The sequence below is a fragment of the Carassius carassius genome, chromosome 26 (genome assembly GCF_963082965.1).
Source record: "Carassius carassius chromosome 26, fCarCar2.1, whole genome shotgun sequence".
Lineage (NCBI taxonomy): Eukaryota > Metazoa > Chordata > Actinopteri > Cypriniformes > Cyprinidae > Carassius > Carassius carassius.
The window spans coordinates 11,974,800-11,996,132 of record NC_081780.1 but is presented as its reverse complement, the minus strand read 5'-3'; the positions used below and the strand labels follow the sequence as shown (position 1 = coordinate 11,996,132).

General features: G+C 36.4%; 3 protein-coding genes across 3 annotated transcripts; all 3 read right to left on the bottom strand.

Moving 5' to 3' along the window:
- Positions 1-176: 176 nt before the first annotated feature.
- Positions 177-11,346, bottom strand: LOC132105814 (plexin-C1-like). The gene is made up of 10 exons (XM_059511235.1): positions 11,158-11,346; positions 10,941-11,052; positions 10,763-10,856; positions 10,562-10,600; positions 2,017-2,150; positions 1,750-1,929; positions 1,475-1,571; positions 1,006-1,176; positions 712-873; positions 177-527 (listed from the first exon to the last, which is right to left on the bottom strand). The coding sequence occupies exons 1-10, from the start codon at positions 11,171-11,173 to the stop codon at positions 390-392; spliced, it is 1,143 nt and encodes a 380-aa protein (XP_059367218.1). The 5' UTR covers positions 11,174-11,346; the 3' UTR covers positions 177-389.
- LOC132105357 (plexin-C1-like) lies at positions 2,482-6,142 on the bottom strand. The gene is made up of 9 exons (XM_059510448.1): positions 6,118-6,142; positions 5,698-5,987; positions 5,436-5,561; positions 5,010-5,144; positions 4,285-4,385; positions 4,045-4,156; positions 3,789-3,948; positions 2,725-2,836; positions 2,482-2,588 (listed from the first exon to the last, which is right to left on the bottom strand). Exons 1-6 carry the CDS (start codon positions 6,140-6,142, stop codon positions 4,132-4,134), a joined length of 702 nt encoding a protein of 233 aa, XP_059366431.1. The 3' UTR covers positions 2,482-2,588; positions 2,725-2,836; positions 3,789-3,948; positions 4,045-4,131.
- Positions 11,347-11,389: 43 nt separating the features above from the next.
- LOC132105813 (plexin-B2-like) lies at positions 11,390-15,830 on the bottom strand. The gene is made up of 5 exons (XM_059511234.1): positions 14,820-15,830; positions 14,558-14,683; positions 14,249-14,383; positions 11,709-11,809; positions 11,390-11,526 (listed from the first exon to the last, which is right to left on the bottom strand). Exons 1-5 carry the CDS (start codon positions 15,723-15,725, stop codon positions 11,400-11,402), a joined length of 1,395 nt encoding a protein of 464 aa, XP_059367217.1. The 5' UTR covers positions 15,726-15,830; the 3' UTR covers positions 11,390-11,399.
- Between the last annotated feature and the right edge of the window lie 5,503 nt (positions 15,831-21,333).

Below are 21,333 nucleotides of genomic sequence, written 5' to 3'. Positions count from 1 at the left end.
AAATCTTTATTTAATTACACTTTGTTTTAAATTATATTGATAACATCAAACTTTCTGATTAATAAGAGAACAATGGGAAAGATACAATTAAAGCCTACTAATGCAAAATAATTGTACGACAGTGCTAAATAACAGCCCAGTCCTCTGTAAGAACTTTGAATCTTGAATGACAATGTTTTTACAGCGTGTCATAATATGTGAGTATAAAGCGCCACCTGCTGTCTGGAGAACAGCTCTACAGTATAGATCTAACAGGAGATTTCTGAACAAGAGATATTACTCTGACTTAAACATAACTTTACAACACAATTTCACTTTTAAAGGCTGTATGTTTGTATATATCTTATTTGGAGTGGCCACTGAACAGGAAAAATAGATCGGAAATCATGTTAAACCCGACAAATTGATAACAAAATCAAAAAGATAAGACAAAAGAATACGAATACTAAAGAAAATACTATAGAAAAAAATCCCAAATACTCTGGTCTTTCTTGTCGTAGGGAAGTAGAAAAATACCCAACGTTGATCTGAAATGACAATGAAAGAAATTTCCTACTCATAAAATATCTCATAAAGTTGACAAAGATCTATGAAAAAATTTAACAGTGCTGCAATAATGGCAGTTATCAAAGCAAAAATATGAGATTCTCCCTCCCATAATCTATTGAGAGACAGTATTACATTTACGTAAATATCAAAAACTACACTTACTTTGAGTGAGTCCACTGCTGTGACGGCTCCTGATTCTCCTTTAATCTTACAGATGACAGCTTTGGACTGAATTTCCTCCAAAACACACTGATACTGCTGATCTCCCTGTTGACCCATCACAGTCACCTCATTCACACTCAAATGCAACATATCTGCCCTTTTCTGAGAAACAGAGAGTGTGGCATGGTTCGGAGGTTGTGAGTTTCACATGCTGATGTGCAGAAATGCTGACTGCTCACAATAATAATATTTACTGAAAGTTTTTTAATACCTGTACACTGATTTTAAACTCACCTTAATTTTCACCTGTAGATCATTGGCCACCTGAAAGGTAGTGAATCCGATGAAAACTGGATCGGGCTCATAGGACAAATACTCATAGTTCAGACTGGAGTCCCCCACATGCAAGTTAAAAGAACGACAATCATAATAACCATAGCATTGGGGGGAGTGAAACCACATATCCTGAAAAAGAGAAAATATAACTAATACATGTGATGTACAGAGTAAAGCTACATGTAAGCTGTGAATAGAATAAATTATATTTTGTTTGAATAAATAAATATTGATAGTCAATGAAGTACAATTATACTAACAAAGTAATTATAGTAATAATCTGCCAAACTAGATCTCATGTGAATATGGGCTGTTTGACTGTTGATCTCCATATGTTAGATACAGTGCTATAGATTGCTGGACTGGATCCTTTTTCGGGTAAAGCTCATTTTTCGGCTAATGCAAGTGTAATAAGGATATATCTTACCCCTGAGCTTGTGTTGTATTTTGTTTTCATATTACTGACAGAAACTGATTCCACAAATTCCAGATTGCTGCCCTGAACATGAATCTTCCTTCCTCCACTGAAAATACATTTAAGACTATTTAATCAAAAAGCAGACACCAGAATTAAGGAGGAGCCAAATCAGTAATCTATGGTATTAAATATCTGAAATATCTACAAAAAATAATCATGAAAAAAAATTGTCAATTAAATTTTTCAACAATGACAGAAAAGCAAATGCATGTGTGGAAGCCGACCTGTTCCAGCTGACTGTGGGCTGTATCCCAGTGCAGCTGGGCTGAGAACCGTAAGTGATGATGCTGTTACCATGACAACGGTCGTCAGGAGTAACAACACACACTTTGACTGTTCCTTTAGTTCCACTGGGAGGAATGTGGAACCATAAAGTGTCACTGAAGCGATCAAACACTAGAGATCTGAAGAGAAACATTCATGTACAGATATACAGTATCATTTATCTCAATCTATACAATAACACTAAACACAAACACACAGAATCTCACTCTTTAGGAATGCAGTCCAGATCTCCTTTAATACGGATTTTAGTAACAGATTCCAGGTTCCTTCCTTTTAGTGAAACGTTGTTTTTGCCATGGAAAGAAACCTTGTTGGGCTCTAGAGAAAGAATCTCTGGCTTCTACAGCACACCAAAGTGTGAGGATATAAGATGCAACCAAACATATTTAAAAGTACATTTAACATGACCTTTGGTCCTTATAAAGCAAAATCATCAGTATTTGGTATGACACTTACTTCATATTCCATCTGTGCATTTACATCACATGCATCCTAAAGAAAGGAGAAAGACGGAGAAATATGAAGACAGAGTTTTCTTCAGCCAGGTGCAATGATATTTCAGATATCAACGATAAAATAATCTCTTTTTGAGAGAGAATATCCCTTTACACTTTATGAAGGTTATGCTATTTCCCATTACACATATACAAATTAGTGGATTGTAGGTTACACATTGTCTCTCACCTGTATGTTTAACTTTGTTTCAGGTCCATCTGCCCATTCACAACGCTGAGAAGATGAGGACCAGCGACACCCAGCTGAGATACACTGAAGACACCTGCATTATTTCATGTTAAACGTGTTAAACAAATGTGTTTAACCACTTCATGGCATTTTTTTTAACTTTGTAATATATATATATATATATTTGTATTTATGTATTTTAAAACTCTTTTAAGCTCTGCATTTCTTACTGTGTATAAGAAGCCCTTGGTGAATTATCTTTGATATTCAGGCAGTCTTTCAGCTCCAGCTTCTCTTTGATCTTCTGTTCCCCAAGAGCCACTTCAGCTGAGATGTTTAAACCTTAACAGATTATCAAAAAGTTATTATAATATATATATATTTTAAGTTTAGATAGTCAATACAGCAGAATAGACCAGACAGGCTGATCAGGACTTCTCACATTGGTACTGTATTTATGCATTTAGCAAACATCCAAAGTGGCTTACATTGCATACTGCCAGTCTCATTTATTTTGTTTGTTTTTTGCTTTTTTTTTAGATACTTTATCATTAAATATATTGGTTTCAGATGAGTCATGAAGTTTCTAACATGGTTACGGTTGCTGGGAGAGTGAAAGGAAATAACAAGATATGTAGATATGCTCTGTGGTCAAAGAATCTATAAATAATTTCCTTCCTACACCATACAGACTCAGACATATTATTGAGTCAATGTTACTAGTCCCTGTGTGTAAGTGAGAAATAATAGGCAAAAACATTAAAGGTTGTCATCATAAGTAATGTATTGAATATTTATGGGTGTTTACAATTTCTTCCTGCTATTTAGCTATTTATTTTAGCTTGTGCTAATTTCCTACCCTTTATTTTGAATAGAAGAGCAGCAGAGTTGCAACTTCACTTATACATAATTTTAAGCTTATTTCTTCAAGGGTCCTAACGATTTTGTTACTGCTTGCATTTTTAGGGCTTATTTACAGAATTTGTGCTTGTTGGTAGAAAGCGAATGAGGATGAATGATCAGATACTTTATCATCTGATTACGTTTCTGTCTATTAATGCCATTGGAAACTCTGTTCTGTCTGTTTGAATATGCACTGTGGTGTCAGAGTCATTTCCATTGAAATGCTGCTGTTATACATGTCATCTGCATGCATGCTAAAGCTGCTTTTAATGCAACAGTGTTTATATAAAATAAAGTGGCTGGATTTTGAGGACAATAAAATCTTAATTTAAGTGTGGTACATGTGCACATTGAATACAAAGCACACAACACCAATCCACAGAGAACCAACCTGTAGTAAATAGTAGCTGGTCAGAAAAACTACAGTAGCAGTTTGGAAAAACTGCATTCAGATCAGACCCGTCACACAGTTTTACACTTCCAGTGGTGAAGGTGCATGAGAAGGCAGGGTTTTCTCTGCTCTCCAGACTCAAGGAAATACGTAGAGTAATCTGTGTAGGAGCGGGCATTGACTGGTCAGTAGAAATCAATAATATGTTTTCAATGCAATGAAAAAATGGTCTTATTTGAAGTTAATATAATTATACCTTGCTGGAAGTTTTGTCTGACCAAACCTGAAAAGAAAACAGCATTTCCTGAAGGGAGTTTTTTGGGGTGGACACCCATGAAGATTTCTAACATTCATCTTGGGTGGAGCATCTAGATGAGCAGAAATATATCATTTGGAGTTGTAATGCGTGCTTGGATAAGCTATTGATTTTTTAAAAACTAGCTAGCATATTAAACTTTTTTTTTTTACTTCTAAGTGCGACAGATGTTGATCTGACCTCAATGTGTTCACACACCAGCCGCAGAGAGGATCCAGAGCAGCTCTGCAGTCTTTCAGAGTGCTGTATTTAGCACACGGAACTACAGACACTCTTCTTAACTACATCACAGACATGAGCAGACAAATAATAATAATAATTAGTTCACAAGACTATTTAAAATAAGGACAAATTAAACTAAAAAACAGAGATTATGGCAGTCAGAAAAAAATCTATAAAAATTACAGTCATTCCTTCTGCAGCTCTATTAAAACACATTGCAGCAGTGCTACAGAAAATGTATCATTATTCTATGCCAGAGTATAACACTGCACTACTGTACACATAATTTAAAAAGAAACAAAGAAAAGCATTCAGATTTTATAATATACATTGTATATTGGACATATCACTGTGAAAATACAGGTTGATAGTAGGCTGTTATGCTTCAAGCATAATGAAACAACAAACTTTAATTTATTTTTAAAGCATGTTTTTGCACAGTAACTCTGTAAAACCATAGACTAATTATTTGCCTTTGACTCAGTTTTCAATTTCACTAAAACACACAACACACAATTCTTTATGTAAAACACAAATATCTAGGAATTAATATTATAGCACGTGTTTGCAAATGTTTGCTTTTGAGATGTGTTTGTGATACTTTGAATGCAGTGCTTCATTTTACAAGATACATTTTGTGTGTGTAGTTTGTAAGATTTGTGTGTAAAATTTGTAAACCTCACCTGTTTCTTCAGAGCAATGTAGATGTGTTTGAAATCTACTGGATCAAAGTGCATTCTGGGAAGCACTGCTCGTTCATCATCAGATTTGTACAGCATTATTGGACAGCCTGGTGTATATTTCTCATCCGACATCAACTAAAAACATAAACCACAGCATTATCCAAACTTTAGCCAAATCATTATGTTGAACACTGTTCATTGCTGGCATATCAAACACGTTTCTATTATTCACAGATTCCACAAATAAAATATATATTTTTTGTGGCCATTTAAGATGCTTACTGTGTTTAACAATACTTCATGATGTGTAAGCCTTATAATTTTAACAAGGCCCCACAAATTCAAAAGCTACTTATACACTTAGTGTTTTGTAACTAGAGATGATAACATTTAAGAAACTAGGGAAAAATAGGATATGAGGCAGACCTTTATGAGTTGTCCATCACTGGTTCCTATGAACAGCACAATCCAGGATTCAATCCTCGTTGCTGCCACTGCTGACACTGAGCTGTACTTGAACACCACAGAGAGCGGCTGAAGTTCACTACCACTCTGAAACACAAACAACAATATTAATTTTAGATGTCTTTAGTGAATAGTACAACTATGTTTATCATGCAACATCAATAAGGTGAAATACTGATCTCAGTCATTTTATTTAAAAACATGTATGAATGCAATTTCCAACCTCAGAATCACAATTTCCACTATAAGCGCAGAAACCCTTGACTTGGCCTCGAACGTTACTGATGTCGTACAGAGCCAGCGCGCTGTTCTCCGGATCCTCCTGATTCTGTGAACTGAACACACCTGCCCAAATAACACCGTTCGCTGAGGGAATAACGGTGCTGGCGACGAGCACTGGACGAACTTTATCACTGCAGCATTGTATCCTTGCAGCCTGCAGGGATTTGATGATTTCTGACTTTTTCCCTTTAGAGCTGTCTATCTTCAGGACGATTCTGAGGGTGAAACTCTCTGGAATCCATCAACAAACTCCACATCTCTCACTGTGCTCTCAATGATGGCATCTGATCCTTCTGCTATTCTTGAGAAAATCCCTCCTGGTTGAGAATCTAAAGTGCTCCACAAGGTAACAACAGAATACCTGGTTTCTTGAGCTTTTGCATCATCGTCCTTTTTCCCAACTAAAAGGAACCTACCGGCTATGAAGGCAACAGTTTTTTCATTCTGTTCCGGTCCTACCAATGTATTACTTTCATAATGAATACTGTTTGTAACATCATTTATATCAAGAACTTCACAATACCCATCTTCAAAAGTCCCACACGTTATCAGGGTACCGTTCGCGTCAAAAGGCACCAGAATGTTGACTCTGTTAAGGTCAGTGGCATTAGTGATGTCTTTCCTCTTCTCCTCATATAGATCGTGTCTCATCTGATGAAGTCGATGGTCAGTAAGAACAAACAACTTACTGTTACCAACTACAAAGTCCTTAATGTCTCCATCAAAGTCCTTCACATCAACGCAAATGCAATATTTCAAAAGTAAAAGTATTCCAAGTAAGTGTCTTCCCATCTTATTTAATAAGTAAATGAGCAGTTGGAAAGGCCTACTAATGTATTTGATGATGAGATCTTGTCACAGAGATCAGCTGTGCTCAGATGAGTATAAGGGTGAAGTGAGTGGATTTGAAGTAACACTGTGATATGAGGGCGGAGGTTTAGCAACGACAGATAAATTTTGGTTTCTAAAACGAAGATAAACTTTACAGACAGTTACTTAAGAGAAAGTTAAAAATAAATAAATAAAAATACTCGTACAATACACAAAATTATATTAAAATAATGTTTAATCGGTTTAAAATGTAAATTATGACATCAAGGGGAAGGAGATTTTTGCAAATTATAATTTAATAGTTTAATAATAATATTCATATTGGTTTATGGTTTTTGTCCTGATCCAAAAATAAAAAAACCCATCTTATATAATTCACCTTGCAGGGAAAACATACATCTGTATATGTAAAAACAATTTAGGCTATTAGTTTTGGGACATACAGTAATTGCTGATGTTCTATCAAGCTAAATTAATTACCATTAAAAAAAATTATATATATATATATATATATATATATATATATATATATATATATATATTCATGGTAATTAATTATATATATAAAATAATGTATATATATATATATATATATATTTTAACCTTTTCTGTTCATGTAACGCATGGCAAAAATATATAGTTATAAATAGCAGTCTCTCCATACTTTTAGTTTTATCACTCTCTGATGGATTGTGTCTCAAATCATGAGCTGTAATTGTATTAGTGTGTCTCTGTGTATTTGTGGAATCATCACTCTTCATTTTGTGTTCTTTCATAGCCTCTCAAATGTAAAGATGTAGTTTCTCAGCTTGTTTATTTTTGCTTGTTTCTGTATGAACAGAAGGAAAACGTGTCAAAGTATTGACATTAATAAAATATTACAACGCAGCAACCACTATGAATACTGGAGAAATGTGGTTGTTAATATATTAACCACTGTGCATATGCAGCATATACCATTTCACCTAGCAAAAGAATGTGTTTTTATGAACACACAATTAAAACAACAAGCGTAACATTGCCACCAAAATATCAAGGGTCAAGAGCCCAACAAAAGGAAACACTGATCTCCTTGATGGTGATTTCAAATGAAACAATATAACGTCTAAACCTCAGCTAATTCTCAATAAGAGCTTCTCTAGATGTCTGACAGAAATAAAGTCAGTCTGGCTAATAATGAGATGCTGGTAAAGCTGTTTAAGGAGTTGTTTAATCAGATCTTGAGAGATTTAATGTCTTGTATTTCAGTTGATTTCTTCTTTGTCTGTGGGTGTAGTCAGTTGTAGTTCTTGTGTTTCTCTTTCCTTTGGTGATTCTGCTTGTTAACAGCAGCTGTTCATCATTAATGCTCAATCATCTCATAATTATCTTCCTAACTCATGCACTGCTTCTATGCTACTTTAACACTCTGTAGAGTGGAAATACATGAACACTGAACAGTGTAGGGACTTTGCTGTGAACTAACTATGACATAAATCTTAATCGTTTCATTCACGTATGATTGACGCATATGAATCACATTAAATTTATTGATTTGTTTTATGTTAAAACTATGTAATCTGAATGGACGGAAATTTGTTATGTAACTGAATTACATAAAATTTAAATTTAGACTAAATATTCTTTTGAGTGTAGAAACTTTTGATTTCACTGTGTTTATAAAGAGTATAATTAATAAGTCACGCAGAGCACCACCTGCTGTTTAGAGAACAGCGACACAGTATCTGACAGAAGATTTCTGACCAGTCAGAAAGGTGAGATAGGAGTAATATTATCCTTCTGATCTCCCAGGCATACTTTTTATACCTTTTATATCTGTAAACAGTATTATATCTAAAATTTACTTACAAATTCTGTATGTTTGTATGTGTCACAATTCGATCCAGGAACAACAGGTCAGAGGATTAACAAGGTGATTTATTGACAGACTTTAATTTGGATCACAAGGAGCAAATGGCAGGTGAGAATCTTGAGATACAGTTAAATGGGGTCTTAGCTGAAGACAGACGAAGGATATCCTTGCAGGACATTAGGAGAGAGTGAATCAGAAATTACAGAGAACAACACTGGTAAGGGCACATAGAGTCAGGACACAGCTCAGACAGGTGAACAGAAGACACTGAAGCACTGTGGTGAGAGTGGCTTTGTAGCTGACGTGATTAGTGAATGCATGTGTGGGTCATCAGTAATCTGGTGACAGGGATCGGGTGTGAGTGGGAACAGGTGTCTGTGATGATTCTCTGACAGTATGTAAATCACAGGGCTCACTGAACAGGAAAAACAGACTGGATATTGCGTTAAATCTACATCTAATATACAAAATAATTAGTATATTAGTAAATAGCAAATCATGCTCTCCTAGGGGTGTAACGGTACGTGTATTCGTACCGGACCGTTTCGGTACAGGGCTTTCGGTACGGTGCACGTGTGTACCGAATGCAATATTTTGTGGGCGGAACATAGGTACATTTTCGTGTTTCCAAACGAACATATTAAGTGGCGGAAGTCTTCGCGTTCAGTGCAAATCCCGCCCTGCAGCTGATTCTAAGGCGTGAGCATGGCGTTTCTGCTGCGTGTCAGTTGCGTGATGTCTGCTTCGCGTTTTCTGTGTCTTTACACACCAGAATTGTGCCTGGTGCGGTGCTGGCGCACTGCTGCTACTGTAGGTGACATAGAGGGAGGCCGCCGAGACGCCGACAGACCAGGATCTTGTCTTCACGACAACAATATCTATACTTCATGTTGAGCATAAATATAAAGCCTACCGATAAAGGACACCGTCAACAGTATTGACGGCAAAATAGACTTTTTTTGACAGGTGCAATATGCCAGTGTGTCACCGGCCTAAGGTTTTCAAAAGGCATCACGCGAGTGTGAACATCACTACAACTAGGAAAAAAACTATTGTAATTTAAACGCAGCTCCCATCAGCATTTAAACAGACCTTTGCTCTTAATTCCGATCGGTCCAACGCAATAACGAAATCTGAGCAGGTCTAAAAACTGAAACTGTTGATGCTGCACTTTACACCTTGGAAAAGTTATATATATATATTAAATATGAGCAGGCCTACAAGCTGGGATTGGTAATGCTGCACTGTAATCATAGTTATTTATTTATATTTTTCATTATATTTTATTATATGATATTGGTTTGAGACTGAGAGTATTTTATTTAGTGGAGAACTTTGCAGCAGTATCTTATTTCTTATTCTTTATTTTATATATATTTTATTAAAAAGTATTTTAAAAAAGTGTAAACAAATGTAAAAAGAAGTTTATAGTAATAAACAACCTGCAGTTTAATGTTTGCATTTCTTTCCCTTACTGTACCGAAAATGAACCGAACCGTGACTTTAAAACCGAGGTACGTACCGAACCGTGATTTTTGCGTACCCGTTACACCCTTATGCTCCCACAGTCTTCAGATTTTTTTCTGTGAGAAACCGGAATTGTTTCTATTACTACTTCATACTTGACCAAATGATTTCTGTGGACTGAGGCAGAAATAGTTTATATTTTCACTCATTCTTTGAAGACAAGAATTCCCAAAGCTGATCTGAAAATATAATGAAAAAAAAAAATCTCATAAACTTGACTAAGAATTAAATATATATACACACACACACACACACACACACACACACACACACACACACACACACACACAGTAGTAAACATTTGATGTAGATGAAAAGAGTTCAAAGTTAACCTAAAACCAAAATGAGTTCCCTTAGGACAACTTTCATGAACTCTTTTGATCCACATCAAATGTTGACTACCATACACACACACATACACACACACACACACACATGCATGTATAAAGTATAATTATGATTGTGGTAATTTTTTTCTCAAATGGGGAAACAAAATCTTCGGCCTCTTGTAAAGTCATATTCATTTAAAACAGGAACATACTGAAAACACAATATCCCAATTCTATGAAGTTGCAAACACAATCACGACACTTACTTTGTAGTCCATCTGAGAGAGCAGATGTTTACATGCATCCTAAAGAGTAGAGAAAGAGATGTTCATGTACTTACTGAGTTCACTTCAGTCAACACAATGAGTTTAACTATCAACAATGAATTGATAATAATTTATAAAGGTATGCTATTTCCCAATACACATATACTGAAACACTGGATTATAGGTTAGATGGCATCTCACCTTTATGTTTGACTGTGGTCCGGGTCCAAGTGTCCAATCACAACGCTTAGAGGAAGAGGACCAGTGACACCCAGATGATACACACTGAACACACCTGCATTTAATTCATGTTTTTAATATCATTGAAATAAAAGTTCAAATAAGTATTTTAAACTATTTTAGACTGTGATGTTCTCACTGTGTATAAGAAGCATTTGTTGAATGATCTGTGATACTGGAGCAGTTCCTCAGTGTCAGCATCTCTGTGATCCTCTGATCCTCAACAGTAACAGTAGCAGAGACTTTTAAACCTGAACAGATTACCAACAAATGTTTATGATTATAATAATCATATTCTGACTAGACAAATGCACTGTATGTTAGTAAATATGCAACTTCTTTGAAGGAGAACCAACCTCCAGTATAGAGCATCTGGTCAGAAAAACTACAGGAGCAGTTTGGGAAGACTGCAGACAGATCAGAGCCAGCACACAGGTTTACACTTTCTTTAGTGAAGGCACATGAGAAGGCAGGATTTCCTGTGCTCTCCAGACTCAGGGAGAGATATAGAGTAATCTGTGTAGAAGAGGACAATGGCTGGTAAAAAGTAATCTTGTAAATGAAAATAATAATAATAATAATAATAATAATAATTGTTTTAGATATTGATGTCTGCCTTTCTTGAATAATTCTCTGTCATCTGAAAAGAAAACAGCTGTGTCTCAAGAGAGTTTTTTGGGATGGACACCCATGAAGTATTTGAGCATTCATCTTGAGTAGAACATCTAGATAAAAAAAGCAACAACAAAAATATCACAACAGAACTGTTTGCACACTGCTCATCATGTTTATAGATGATGAGAAGTAACATGTCGTTCTAAAATTAGGCACATTTAATATACTGTAGATGCAGTCTAGAGCAGACGTGTGATGTGTGAAAAATCACACGTGATAAAGGCAGGCTGACCTGTGAGTGTTCACACACCAGCCACAGAGCGGATCCTGAGCAGCTCTGCAGTCTTTCAGAGTGCTGTATTTAGCACACTGAATAACGGACACTCTTCTTAGCTAAAACCGAAAACATGAACAGAAAGAGACAGGAATGATGATTTGATCTAACACACAGTAAAGTATCTGATATACTGACTGATATAATAACTTCTGGACTGCTTAATTCAGTGGTTTCTAACTGTGGGGCATGGGAAAACTGCCCTTTTCCCAAATAAAAAAAATGATCTTGGATTAAAGTTTTGGACAAAAGTATGCCTATACAGTAGGTCAAACTAAAAAGAAATCTGCATCTTCAAAAAACTGTTCAGCAGAAGGAAGCATGAAGTGCTCCAAAAAATTTTGGTAAACGTGTGAAGTGACTTTGGTTTTCAAAAAACACAATGGACCAACACCAGCAGATGACATTGCCCCCCAAATGATCACAGACTGTGGAAACTTAACACTGGACTTCAAGCAACTTGTGCTATGAGCTTCTCCACCCTTCCTCCAGACTCTAGGACCTTGGTTTCCAAATGAAATACAAAACTTGCTCTTATCTGAAAAAGGGACTTTGGACCACTGGGCAACAGTTCAGTTCTTCTTCTCCTTAGCCCAGGTAAGATGCCGCTGACGTTGTCTGTGGTTCAGGAGTGGCTTAACAAGAGGAATACAACAACTGTAGACAAATTCCTTGACACGTCTGTGTGTGGTGGCTCTTGATGCCTTGACCCCAGCCTCAGAGCATTCCTTGTGAAGTTCACTCAAATTCTTTAATAAATTTTGCTTGACAATCCTCATAAGGCTGTGGTTCTCTCGGTTGGCTGTGCATCTTTTTCTTCCACACTTTTTCCTTCCACTTAACTTTCTGTTAACATGCTTGGATACAGCAGTCTGTGAACAGCCAGCTTATTGACAATGAATTTTTGTGACTTACACTTCTTGTGAAGGGTGTCAATGATTGTCAGAGACTATTTTGAAGGCTCAGGAAACCTTTGCAGGTGTTTTGAGTTGATTAGCTGATTTGTTGCGATGGTGAATTGGTGGGTTTTTGTTAAATGTGAGCCAAATCATCACAATTAAAATAACCAAAGACTTAAACTACTTTAGTCTGTGTGCATGGAATTTATTTAATACATGAGTTTCACAATTTGAGTTGAATTACTGAAATAAATGAATTTTTCCTTGACATTCTAATTTATTGAGAAGCGCCTGTATAAGGCAAACTATTCCTTTGCTTCTGAAAAGCATTATCACATTTTACTTATTTATTTTAGATTAAAGCTCCCATTTTTCATGCTTTTTTGAAGCTTTGATTGCGTTTACAGTGTGCAATATAACATGTGTTCATGTTTCGTGTGTAAAAAAACAGTAATTTCACAATTCACCTATCTGTATACCGCTGTTTTCACGGTCATAAAAACAGGCTGATGACTTCCTTGTTCTATAAAGTCCCTCCTTCAGAAATACGTAACGAGTTCTGATTGGGCCAGCGGTTCCTGTGTTGTGATTCGACACCAGCTTAGCGCACGCTGCCCTCCTGGAAACGCGATTGGCTAGTTTTGAGAAGCAAGTGGGCAGGAGCATGTGCTGGAGTAGATGTATTTATAATCACAGGAGCGTTTTTACTAACGAGATGTGCATGAAAGTCGCATTCAATTTTTGCACAGCCCTAACATCTAGTTAACAAAGCTAAACCGCGTTGCCCTTTGTGTAATAAGTTACAGAAACTGTTAAACGCACCAACTTAAATAATAAAATACACTTACTGGTTGTGGTCCATAAACAACTCCTTCTCAAGACAAAGAGGGAACTGCTCCATCTTTCAGGAATAATCTTTGTGCGAATCTGGCATTAAACTGATTGAGATTAAAGCTCTTTCTGATTCTGATTCTGATTCTGATTCTGAGATTGAGGAAGCTGTCCTCAGCAAAATGTGCTGCACATAGTTTTACATGTGGATTATAATTTTTCGGGAACCGAGTTAAACATAAATTGTAACCATTAATCTCCAAGTACAGCATCCCTGGGAAGCCCAAACAAAGGTGATTGGACTCCGAGATGAAAATAACAGCGTTTCGACAACATGGCGACAAACACAAACGCAACTCTTCCTCTTCTCCGTAGGAACGCAACAAGACCACGCCCCCCTTTTTGTGAATTAATGTGGGCGGAGGTTAGTCAAAAAACTGTTTTATTGACGTCATTACTGCAGGAACTAGAGGGATTTAGTGCGGGTTGTTTTTTGTAAGCAAATTCTGTTAAATAAAATATCTCACTTGGCATTGAACTTTGAGCTTTAGAATTTTACAGATATTATTAATACTCTAACAACATTACACACTAACTAAAGTTAAAAACATGGGATCACGAAGAACGGGACCTTTTAATTTTTGTATAATTAAAATGTTATATACAGAAAATATTTATTATTCAATATTTTCAAGATTTTACTACACTAGTAGTATATATACTACATATTTCTTTATTGTTTGTTAATTGCACATTTTTAAACCTCACCTGTTTCCTCAGAGCGATGTAGATATATTTGAAATCTACTGGATCAAAGTGCATTCTGGGAAGCACTGCTCGTTCATCATCAGATCTGAACAGTACTGTTAGACATCCTGGTGAATATTTCTCATCCAACACTAGCTAAAGAAACAAACAGAAATACAAATCATAAATTATGACTGCAGTAGCTCAAAAGCAGAATTAAAAAAAAAAATTAAAATTAGGTATATGTGTAAAAAGAAATGGTGGGCATGTGTTTAAAAATAAAAAGTCTAGTGAAAATAAAAGTACATGTGAGAGAGAGGTGAAGGAGACCTTTATGAGTTGTCCATCACTGGTTCCTATGAAAAGCACAATCCAGGATTCAATCCTCGTTGCTGCCACTGCTGACACTGAGCTGTACTTGAACACCACAGAGAGCGGCTGAAGTTCACTACCACTCTGAAACACAAACAACAATATTAATTTTAGATGACTTTAGTGAATAGTACAACTATGTTTACCATGCAACATCAATAAGGTGAAATACTGATCTCAGTCATTTTATTTAAAAACATGGATGAATGCAGTTTCCAACCTCAGAACCACATAACCTTTCACCGTAAGCGCAGAAACCCTTGACTTGGCCTCGAACGTTACTGATGTCGTACAGAGCCAGCGCGCTGTTCTCCGGATCCTGATTCTGTGAACTGAACACACCTGCCCAAATAACATCGTTCACTGAGGGAATAACGGTGCTGGCGACGAGCACTGGACGAACTTTATCACTGCAGCATCGTATCGTTGCAGCCTGCAGGGATTGGATGATGTCTATCTTTTTCCCTTTAGAGCTGTCCATCCTCAGGACGAGCACTTTCCTCTCATTGTCAGTCTCTGTGTTGAGAAATAAATACGATTCTGAGGGTGAAACTCTCTGGAATCCATCAACAAACTCCACATCTCTCACTGTGCTCTCAATGATGGCATATGATCCTTCTGCTATTCTTGAGAAAATCCCTCCTGGTTGAGAATCTAAAGTGTTCCTCAAGGTAACAACAGAATACCTGGTATCTTGAGGTTTTGCATCATCGTCCTTTTTCCCAACTAAAAGGAACCTACCGGCTATGAAGGCAACAGTTTTTTCATTCTGTTTCGGTCCTACCAATATATTTTCATAATGAATTATGTTTGTAATGTCATTTATATCAAGAACTTCACAATACCCTTCTTCAAAAGTCCCACACGTTATCAGGGTACCGTTCACGTCAAAAGGCACCAGAATGTTGACTCTGTTAAGGTCAGTGGCATTAGTGATGTCTTTGCTCTTCTCCTCATATAGATCGTGTCTCATCTGATGAAGTCGATGGTCAGTAAGAACAAACAACTTACTGTTACCAACTACAAAGTCCTTAATGTCTCCATCAAAGTTCTTCACATCACCACAAATACAATATTTCAAAAGTACAAGTATTCCAAGTAAGTGTCTTCTTCTCATCTTGCACATGTGACAAGCAGCTGAAGTCTAGAGATCTTGTCACAGAGATTGACTGCGCTTAGATGCGTTCACTTGTGAAGTGGATGGAAGTGAAAGCGGCTCTGAGGATGCAGATGACTTCCGCGCAACACACCAACAAATCTACAGCCCTGGTGCGACATTTAGATGTTTTGAAAGTTATAACATTTAATGATGGAAAAAAAAAACATTTTTTTCACACAAAAGAAAATACGAGTCAGGAACAAGTCTGTACTCTTTTGGATTAATCTTACTGAAAAACTTCATATTTAATAGTTGTAATTTTTCCAGTTCCAGTTCTTTGTAACTGTTGCACCCTTGTGGTAGCTAAATAAACAGCTTCATAATTAGAAAAGAATATAATATGCAAAAATAGAATATATTGATATTTAGATATAATTTGATATCTATAATATTGGTTGCTTTGGTGAAACTATTTATCTGTCTTTTTCTATTTTCTATTAATTATAAGCTTCAGTGAAATAGTATCACAGTTGATTATAGATAAACATTATTTGGATATTATTTCTGTTGACATTGGTGCATCATAATATACACACAAAAATCTATTATAGTCTAGTCTTTTGTTGCCATACAGATTTAGTTTTTGTGTCTATAAACCACAGAGACAAAACAGTAGTTTTGGCAATAAGTATCTAAAATAAAAGTGAAAGATTTAGACATTTTAAGGTATTAAAATATGACTCAATGATAGGCTATTTTATGGGCATTAATTTAGGTTATGATATTAGTTATATTACCATAAAAATTTAATTAATATTATATGTCCCAAAACTGGTATACTATATTTTTATGACTATTATTTTTCATAGGAGCTTATGGAAGCCTCGAAAATGTGCTGAAAATTTTTGTTCTGTTAACTTAAAATGACACACAGTCACTTTATCATGTTCAGTACACTTATGTACTTAATGTAAAATTGGAAGTTTACTAATTCAATTTGTGTTAGGACTGCATTAATCATTTTGAATTTTAATATATTTTTTAGTTCCAGGAGTATTTCAATTTCAATTTTATTTGTATAGCGCATTTACAACAGCCCCCACACTGACCAAAGTGCTTGTGGCAGGGGAGGTGTGGTTTAGCGAGGTCTGCGACGGGAGAGAGAGTGAAGAGATCAGCGGTGGTAAGTGAGTTAAGTGAGAGACAAGTGACACCTGCTTCTCATTGCAGTGATTGGCGTGGGGAAGCAGTATTTAAGCCAGCTGTTAACCGGAGACAACGAGAGACCTGAGGACTCGTGGGAGGAAGCGGCCGACAGAAAGCGAGAAGCACCTGAAAGTATCAAAGTGAATGTTTTGATTTATGCGCATGTGGCGCGACTTTGTTTTCCGTCCTTTTATTTTTGAATATAATAAAGTTCCCACGAGCCTCAGTACGCCGACCCTGGTCTCCTTCCTTCTCTGCCATACGAACATTACTACAGTGCTTTACGGAAGAGCAAGAATATTACGCATACATGGAAAATAGACCAGAGAAAAATGTAAAACCACCCATTTAAAATTTGAGATATTTCAGTAGTCAATACACTAAGGAAAATAAAAAAAGTTTTTAGCAAGGACTTAAAAATAGACAAGGAAGGCGCCAGTCTAATCTCTAAAGGCAGGGTATTCCAGAGTCGTGGCCTTGCCACCGCAAATGCACGCTACCCTCGACGCTTTAGTCTAACGTGAGGGACCACCAACAAAGCCTGGTCACAGGATCGTAGGCTTCTAGATGGAGTAAAAGGATGAAGAAGTTCAGATAAATAGACAGAAGCTTTGTTATGAAGGGATTTATAATCGAAGAGGAGAATTTTAAAATCTGTTCTCTGAAAAATCGGCAACCAGCGAAGGGATCTAAGAATTGGAATGATGTGTTCATGTTTAAACAGTTTAAAATAAGTCTGGCTGCAGCATTTTGGACAAGTCACGCAATTTGAGATTTGATGAAACAAATGCATGAACAGCCATTTCTAGAGTTTTTGGAGTGAGAATGTTTTTAATTTTAGACAGTAAACGAAGCTGATAGACACTGGATCCAATAACAGAGGAGATATGTCTATCAAATTTTAAATGCTGGTCAATAATAATACCTAGGTTCTGCACCCGTGAGGATCTAAAAACAGATAAACTTTTTATCTCATGGCTTACACACTGAGAGTTCTCATTAAGACAGAGAAAAATTACCTCTGTCTTGTCCTCGTTTAAGAAGAGGAAATTAAGGGCTAGCCAAAATTTAACCACCTCTAAACATTGGAGAAGAGAAGAGATCGCAGTGAAGTTGTTTTTCTTGACTGGAGGATAGATTTGAGTGTCATCTGCGTAGAAATGAAGAGACACAATGTTTCCGTAGAATAGAGCCCAGAGGCAGCATGTACAGAGAGAAGAGAGAGGGAGCTAAAATAGAGCCTTGTGGAAGGCCACAGTTCAGAGGAGCAGGGGAAGAGAAAAAATTTCCCAGCTTCACTAAAAACTTTCTGTCAGATAAGGATGACTGAAACCATTTCAGAGCATTTGCTTTTAGACCTACACCCAAGACTGTAATCTAATAAGGAGGGGTTTATGGTATCAAAACCAGCCGATAAATCTAAAAGAATAAAAACCCCGGAATCAGTGGAGAGATAAATATAATTTAACACTCTTGAAACAGCGGGCTCAATGCTGTGAGGAGACTTCAAACCAGATTGAAAAACCTCATAAATAGAATTACTAGTCAGAAAGTGTTGAAATTGATTCAGCACAATTTTCTCTAAAACTTTTGAAATGAGAGGCAAAACAGAAATTGGACGAAAAAATTTAGGACAGTGGGGTCCAGTGATGGCTTCTTGAGCAGAGGAGTGAGTGTAGCGACTTTAAGGTCGGGAGGAACAGAGCCAGTTTAGAGTTTAAAAATTTGGGGTGAATGATATCACTAGAACAAAATGAGGGTTTAAGATTGTCAATCACCTCCTTCAATTCCTGGAGACTGATGGGTTCAAAAGCATGCAAAAATGCAGAGGCAGATGACATGATTGGAGAAATGGTTAAAGTTAAAGTGGGGCAGACACCAAGTCTTAAGTTAGTAATTTTGTCAATAAAATATCTCAAGAAGCTTTCACAGAGAGCATCAGAGGCAACAGGCAAGGTGTTAACAGAAGGATTGGTAACGGATTGAATAATTGAAAACAAAACCTTAGGTTTAGAGTGATTAGTTTCAATTAGGTTAGAAAAGTATGCAGCTTTTGAAGACTGAACATTTGAAGAGAGATATGCAGTCTGTCTTGTTTCTATTTACGTTCTGCCTTTCTACAGTTTTTTCATAGGAGACGGGTATCAGAGTTTTGCCATACTACAGATTTTGTTTTTTGTTTAAGAGGGGTAGTTACATTGGCTGCATTAAGCCAGGCAGAGTTCAAGAGGCTAAGATGTTGATCAGCAGCCAAATCAGATAACGGTTGATCCAAGTGCAATTGTGAGCAACATTCAGCAAAACACAAGTTGAAATTTGTGCTAAACTGTTGAGAGTAGAAACGAGAAAGGCTTACAGTTGTATTAGAAATATAAGAGAGCTCTGGAAGTATGCTTTCCATAAAGACTGAATTGGGAGAATAGATGTTGAAGTTAAATGTTAGCTATGCAAGATGAGAAGATACTTGAAATTCTTGTACTTTTAAAATATTGCATTTGCAGTGATTAACTGTGATTCAGACATTAAGGACTTTGTCGTTGGTAACAGTTGCTGTTTTTTAGTTGTTTGTTCTTACTGACCATCGACTTCATCAGATGAGACACGATCTATATGAGGAGAAGAGGAAAGACATCACCAATGCCCCTGACCATAAGAGAGTCAACATTCTGGTGCCTTTTGACACGAACGGTACCCTGATAACATGTGGGACTTTTAAAGATGGATATTGTGAAGTTCTTGATATAAATTACATTACAGATAGTATTCATTATGAAAGTAATAATATATTGGAAGGATTGAGACAGAATGAGAAATCTGTTGCCTTCATAGCCGGAAGGAACCTTTTATTTGGGAAAATGGATGAAGATGCACAACTTCAAGATTTTCTGTTTGTGGAGAATCTCAGAGGTGGGATTTTCTCAAGAATAGCGGAAGGATCAGATGCCATAATTCAGAGCACAGTGAGAGATGTGGAGTTTGATGATGGATTTCAGAGAGTTTCGCCCTCAGAATCGTATTTATTACTTACGGAGCCCGGCACGTCACCTGTAGGAGAAAAAAAATCAATCCGTGGCGACGGTTTTGCAATCCGTCCCCTCAATTTATAAACCGTACTCACGAATTCATAAACTGTGCCCTCGGTTTAACGAACCGTGCCCACGAATTTCCAATCGTGCCGCTCAGATTTTGTAAACCGTACCCTCGGTTTTTGAATCTGTACCCATAAATTCATAATCCGTGCGCACGGTTTTGCAATCCGTTCCCACAGATTTGTAAACCGTACTCACGGATTCATGCAGCAAGCTCCTACGTGTTAACATACAGTTTTATTGAATATTATTATGTGGAATAGGTTTACAGCAAAGTGTCTTAAGTGATTCTCTATCAAGTGTAGTACGAGGTGGAATACAAAGATTTAATAAGAAAGATGTGCATTAAAATCTTGTTCAATTGGTGATAATCTTATAATAGCACTTGATTATTAATGTACAATAAACCTGGCATTGTGACTGACTCTGTAGTATTTTTTTCCTCTTTTGTAAGTTGTTTTTGATAAAAGATTTAATTTGTAGGCTAAATGAATGAGTACAAGACAGTAAAAATGTTTGTCATAAAATAATTCATGAATTGCTTTCTTTTTAAATAACCTTTGACAGTTTTGGAAATGCTTGTATACAATTCTTTCTTTACATGAAGACTTATTTTTGTGATTTTATTATACTAAGCTCCACCCACCCCACCTGCCGGAGTTAGATGCATGCTGTTGAAGCTTAACGCAAGCTAAAAGCTAAAAGCAAAAAGCAGGCATGACTAATAGCAGAAGCATAGCTAAAACTAAAAGCAAGATTTTATGGTGTCCTAAGTATTTAAACTGGCCTGTTGGCCACACCTCAAATGTTGTCTTGACCAATCAGATATTGTCTTGGCTCGGGGGTATCATAAATCATATGTTATCTTATCAAGCATGTGGTCCAAATTTTCCCGCTCTTGCAGGGTATAATTTTGGATATGATTCCTATAACAAGAATATGATACATTTGACAAATAACTGATGGTCAGGACTGTTTCAAGCTAACAGATTCAAACACATACATATGAAACATGAATATGTATCCTTAAGCTATCCAATAGTTATTAAAATACATACACAATAAGTGATTAAAAACATGATAGTCAAATGTGTGGGTTACATATAAATGAATATGGAGTGAAGCGATGGACTGATATTCATTTATAAGTCTTTTTGAGTTAATTTTGGTCCATATATATGTAGAAAAGACAGTTTCTGTGTCATTATCTGACAAAGATTTCTGTGGATACCAGAGGTTCAAAGGCCCCTCTTAGGAATTTCAGTCTGGTTCTGCTAGGTGGGGGAAGTGTTTAAGGATATTGTGTATAACTCTCATGGGTTTACATGTGATGTCCGGCG